At 44.0% G+C, this 6,166-nt stretch overlaps 1 protein-coding gene across 1 annotated transcript; it reads right to left on the reverse strand.

Moving 5' to 3' along the window:
- Nucleotides 1–305: 305 nt before the first annotated feature.
- LOC139372441 (coagulation factor VII-like) lies at nt 306–3,267 on the reverse strand. The gene is made up of 8 exons (XM_071112157.1): nt 3,110–3,267; nt 2,614–2,786; nt 2,482–2,506; nt 1,972–2,085; nt 1,712–1,855; nt 1,426–1,520; nt 1,212–1,332; nt 306–1,083 (listed from the first exon to the last, which is right to left on the reverse strand). The coding sequence occupies exons 1-8, from the start codon at nt 3,204–3,206 to the stop codon at nt 539–541; spliced, it is 1,314 nt and encodes a 437-aa protein (XP_070968258.1). The 5' UTR covers nt 3,207–3,267; the 3' UTR covers nt 306–538.
- Nucleotides 3,268–6,166: the final 2,899 nt, after the last annotated feature.

Below are 6,166 nucleotides of genomic sequence, written 5' to 3' on the forward strand. Positions count from 1 at the left end.
ATACTTAATGTAAGACAGAGAACATGAAGCCACATGATGACTGCCCTCAGAATATCTAAGCACACTGTCGCTCTCTGTTCCTCTCAGTCCACAGGTCCAAAGTCTGGACAAAATCTTGATTTGGGCCCTAACCCTCCCCTAACACGTGCTTACCTTCCTCTGTCATTGACCCTATGCAGGCTCTTCCCTCCCTTTCACAGCCCCTTTCACAGCCCCTCCCACTCTTTCAGTTACATCACTGATCTCAGGGCTACATGCACGCTAAGTTGTGTTATGTTTCTTATCAGTTAGGAAAACAATCCAACTTTATTTTCAAATAACTATTTATTTATTCTGTTAATAATTGGATCAAAGAAAATATATATCTTAGGGTTGTCTAAGAAACTATAAAGATTAATGTCATCATTATATTTAGAGTTTACATCTTAATCCAGATTCTAGTTTGGAGCAGGATTGTGTCTTGGCTATTATCCAGCATCATCCTTGAGGAGATATGTCAGTGTTTTTTGGAGGGGTGTTTTTAAATGGACACTCCCACTCAGCCGGTCGCCATGGTCTGATTGATCCAGTCCAGGAAGTTAGAGACGCGGGTATAGATTCCATAGACGTCCTCTTGGGCGCACCCTTTACCCCAGCTCACCACTCCCGTCAGAAACCAGGTGTTCTTGAAGCGGGTGACCAGGGGCCCTCCGCTGTCCCCCTGGCACGCATCCTTTTTCCCATCCCTGAACCCAGCACACAGCATGTTCATGGTCACATTGAGGCCTGTGGTGCGACACTCCTGTAGGGGGACCCGAGGAACCTCCAGCCTCTGGAGCAGAGTGGACGGGGGTCCCGACTGAGCCAGGCGGCCCCAGCCACTCACCACGGAGGTGCGCATGGCCCCCAGTGTGCGCCCGAAGGAGCCGTCCAAGGCGGGCAAGCACACAGGCACCACGAAGGGTCCAAGCACTACTTCCCTCTTGAGGTAGAGCAGAGACAGGTCCCGGTCTGTGGAGGTGTGGTTGTATTGGGGGTGGATCAGCATCCTCGTCACCCGGCGAACCTGCTCTGTGCCCTCCTTCTTCGCACGGTTGTGTTCACCTTGAAGGGGGAGGAACTCAGGATCAGTGGACAGTGAACACTCAGAGGTGATAGTTAGAATTGGGTTTTGTGGCAGCTGAGATACTGGGAGCGTTGAGAGAACACTGTAATACCATTTGCCCACTCACCCACTGTGACTTGCCAATGGGAGGCAGTCGTGTGCCACATACAGTGGGCAGCAGTAAGGATCCAATGTGGAGCCAAGAGGATCCCCCCACATTTATATTCATTCATGTACTCCAGCATAACCTGCAGTGACAGAGGGAGAGGAGAGAGTGAGACAGACATAGATCTGGATCTAGCCACGTGTTGGTCAGTCAATAACTACAGTAAATGCTATACCTGCCATGGGCACTCTCCCTTAGGACAAATTGTGCCTTTCACAATTCGGGGCCCGGGCCTGAACGTTTTTACAATTCTTCCACAGGGAAACGGAACTAAGAGGAGAGAGAGCGAGAGAGAGAGAGAGCGAGAGGGAGAGAGGTTAGGAGTTGAGGATAAAGAGAGAATACAGGCAAGAGAAGGACTACAAAAGGAGAAGATTAAGTGCTTGTATGGAGATGGCCTCAAGAAGCACAGGGCTGTTGGGAGTTGTAGTTGTTAGGGTTTGGCCCAGTGTGATACAGACCTTGGGGTATGCAGCTACTGCTGTCATTGTCCAGGCTGTACCCAGGGGCACAGTGACAATGGTGAGACAGGTCTGGAAACTCTGTACAGAAGTGCTCACATCCCCCATTTCTGTACAGACAACCATCATAAGAGTTCATCAAGGCTGTGGAGGTGGCGATAGAGACAGACAGGAACCAAGAGACAAGAGAAATGGAGACCATTATTGAAGAATATCCAAGAGCCAATTTCAGTGATTCGACAGAGGTGTGTTGTACCTACTTTGGCCACAGTTTCGTCCATCAAACCCAGGGAGACATATGCAGATGTAGGTGTTCACCTGACCTACACAGGTAGCCCCATTCAAGCAGGGGCCAGACTCACACTGATCCACCACTACAGACAGAGACAATATTAGATTATTATTAGAACCATTATAATGAGAAACGAGAAATATATGTAGATTTGGCAAAATGTACAGTACCAGTCGAAGGTTTGGACACACCTACTCATTTATTTTTTACTATATTTTCTACATGGTAGAATAATAGTGAAGACATCAAAACTATAAAATATCACATATGGAATCATGTAGTAACCAAAAAAATTGTTAAACAAATCTAAATATATTTTAGATTCTTCAAAGTAGCCACCCTTTTTTTGGTTACTAAATGATTCCATATGTGTTATTTCATAGCTTTGATGTCTTCACTATTATTCTACAATGTAGAAAATAGTAAAAATAAAGAAAACCCCTGGAATGAGTAGGTGAGTCCCCTGAAGATAGCCTACCTGAGTAGCTCTTCCAGAACTCCTCCTGCATAAAACAAGAGAGAGGGCTATTTAAAAAGACTCTAATGTTCTGGGACAAATATGGAGAACCTACCTCCTCAGATTCCATCTGATCATTCAGTTTAAGCTCACCAATTGTTCGGGGAGGGTGAAGATCTCCCGTGCCTCCTCGTAGCCACATTGCTCCTCCAGACACTCTCTCTCCAGGTCTCCCAGTCTCAGCTCCTCCAGCAGGCTGTTAGCACGCCGCGACCGCTGATGATGGAGCACCTCATTGGCCTCCTGTGTGCTCAGGAACACTGGAGCTGCCAGGACGGGACATGACTGCTCACACTACATAGACTTTAAATTGATAGACATCCAACAAACTTCCATAGGAACAGAGTACAAATAGTAGGAAAAGGAAGAAGAATCCCAATGAAGACCATGGGTGGTTGAAAAGTTGCTATTACTGCACACACAAGGCTGTAAACAGTCTCTGTACAGTCAGACTGACAGAAAGACAGATAGACGGACAGGAAGTCAAGCAGGGCATTGAATAGCCAGCAGCGTGTGGTGCTGTATTTGAAAGGTACAGGGCTGAACCAAGACCACCAAAGTAATTCACATCCTCAGATCTGAGACTCACCTCCAGGGAGTCCGGTGCAGGCTGGGATATAGAGGACTAGCAGGATAAGGTGTCTGAGCTTCACTTTCAGAGCGTCCGTGGTCGTAGACGACTCCATTACTGAGCTCTCAGGGCTCAATCCAAGTTCAGTCCTCCCACAAACACATACTCCACAAACACACGCACAGCAAATCAATTTCTCTCTCCCCTCCCTGACAGAACATGTATCAGGGTAAACCCACAGGGCAGTTGACTGGGAGACTAACATTGTGAAATACAATGACTGGACTGGAGCCATGGAGGCATTACTAGTATCACACCAACAGGAGGTGCTGTTGTATAACAACACAGTGGAGGCAGGATATTTGTCCACATGATAAAGCATGTATTCAATGTATCAAAACTGTAAATAACTAATTGTTGATAAAATGTGCAGTTACTGCTCTTTTGCTTTGTAAGGCAGTATCGTTTACAGTGCAGAAAGCTATAATGGCTCTGAGGCAACATATCCTCAACGCAGCTTCCTAAAATAACTGCCCACATCAATATTAATGTAGTCTATTGCCACTATAGAACTAACACTTCACATTGAGGGAGGGAAGACAGAACTGTCACTGAGGAAGATACAGGGCCTTCAGAAAGTATTTGTACCCTTTGACTTATTCCACAGTTCGTTGTATTACAGCCTGATTTCTAAATGGATCAAATTCACCCATCTACACACAATACCCCATAATCACATGTTATTAGAAATGTTTGCAAATGTATTGAAAATGAAATACAGAAATATATCATTTACATAAGTATTCACACCAGAGTCAACACCTTTGGGTAAGTCTCTAAGAGCTTCACACACCGGGATTGTGCAACATTTGCCCATAATTCTTTTAAAACATTTTCAAGTTCTGTCAAATTGGTTGTTGATCATTGCTAGACAACCATTTTCCATAGATTTTCAAGCAGATTTAATTCAAAACTGTTACTCGCCCACTCAGGAACATTCACTGTCTTCTTGGTAAGCAACTCGTGTAGATTTGGCCTTGTGTTTTAGGTTTTAGGTTATTGTCCTGTTGAAAGAATTCATCTCCCAGTGTCTGGTGGAAAGCAAACTGAATCAGGTTTTCCTCTATGATGTTGCCTGTGCTTAGCTCCATTATGTTAATTTCTATGCTAAAAAAAACTCCCCTCTCCTCATTAACGATTACAAGCATACCCATAACATGATACAGCCACCAATATGCTTGAAAATATGGAGAGTGGTACATAGTAATGTGTTGTATTGGATTTGGCCAAAACATACTTTGTATTCAGGACAAAAAGTGAATTCCTTTCCCACATTTTTTGCAGTATTTCTTTAGTGCCTTGCTGCAAACAGGATGCATGTTTAGAAATATTTGTATTCTGTAGATGCTTCCTTCTTTTCATTGTCATTTAGGTTAGTATTGTGGAGTAACCACAATGTTGTTGATCCATCCTCACTTTTCTCTTATCATAGCCATTAAACATTGGAACTGTTTTAAAGTCAACATTTTTTACCTTTATTTAACTAGGGATGTCAGTTATGAACAAATTCTTGTTTACAATTACAGCCTAGGAACAGTGGGTTAACTGCCTTGTTCAGAAAAACAGATTTTTATCTTGTTAGCTCAGGGATTCGATCTGAACTTCTTTCAGTTATTGATCCAATGCTCAAACCATTAGGCTACCTACATTGACCTCATGGTGAAATACCTAAGCGGCTTCGTTCCTCTCCGGCAACTGAGTTAGGAACGACGCCTTCTTTGGACACTGTGTTAACTAACCTCCAGACGAGCTTCAATGCCATACAACTTTCCTTCCATGGCCTCCAACTGCTCTTAAATGCAAGTAAAACTAAATGCATGCTCTTCAACCAATGGCTGCCCGCACCTGCCCGCCCGTCCAGCATCACTAGTCTGGACGGTTCTGACTTAGAATATGTGGACAACTACAAATACCTAGTTGTCTGGCTAGACTGTAAACTCTCCTTCCAGACTCACATTAAGCATCTCCAATCCAAAATTAAATCTAGAATCGGCTTCCTATTTTGCATCCTTCACTCATGCTGCCAAACGTACCCTCTGACCATCCTACCCTCTGACCATCCTACCGATCCTCGACTTCGGCGATGTCATTTACAAAATATCCTCCAACACTCTACTCAACAAATTGGATGCAGTTTACCATCCGTTATGTCATCAAAGCCCCATATACTACCCACCACTGCGACCTGTACGCTCTCGTTGGCTGGCCCTCGCTTCATACTCATCGCCAAACCAACTGGCTCCAGGTCATCTACAAGTCTTTTCTAGGTAAAGCCCCGCCTTATCTCAGCTCACTGGTCACCATAGCAGCACTCACCCGTAGCACGCGCTCCAGCAGGTATATCTCACTGGTCACCCCCAAAGCCAATTCCTCCTTCCAGTTCCCTGCTGCCAATGGCTGGAATGAACTGCAAAAATCACTGAAGCTGGAGACTCATATCTCCCTCACTAGCTTTAAGCACCAGCTGTCTGAGTAGCTGACAGATCACTGCACCTGTACATAGCCCATATGTAAATAGGTCATCCAACTACCTCATCCCCATACTGTATATATTTATCTTGCTCCTTTGTACCCCAGTATCTCTATTTGCACATTCTTCTTCTGCAGATCTATCACTCCAGTGTTTAATTGGTATATTGTAATTACTTCGCCACTATGGCCTATTTATTGCCGTACCTCCCTTATCTTACCTCATCTGCACACACTGTATATAGACTTTTTCTACTGTATTATTGACTGTATGTTTGTTTTACTCCATGTGTAACTCTGTGTTGTTGTATGTGTCGAACTGCTTTGCTTTATCTTGGCCAGGTCACAAATGTAAATGAGAACTTGTTCTCAACTAGCCTACCTGGTTAATTAAATAAAGGTGAAATATATATATATTTAAAATAGGCCAGTGACAAAAAACTCTCAATTTAATCCATGTAACACAATTATTATTATTTTTTTTTTTGGGGGGGGGTGAATACTTTCTGAAGGCACTGTAATGATGAAGAAGACAGTACAATAACA

The sequence above is a fragment of the Oncorhynchus clarkii genome, chromosome 18 (assembly GCF_045791955.1).
Source record: "Oncorhynchus clarkii lewisi isolate Uvic-CL-2024 chromosome 18, UVic_Ocla_1.0, whole genome shotgun sequence".
NCBI classification, from domain to species: domain Eukaryota; kingdom Metazoa; phylum Chordata; class Actinopteri; order Salmoniformes; family Salmonidae; genus Oncorhynchus; species Oncorhynchus clarkii.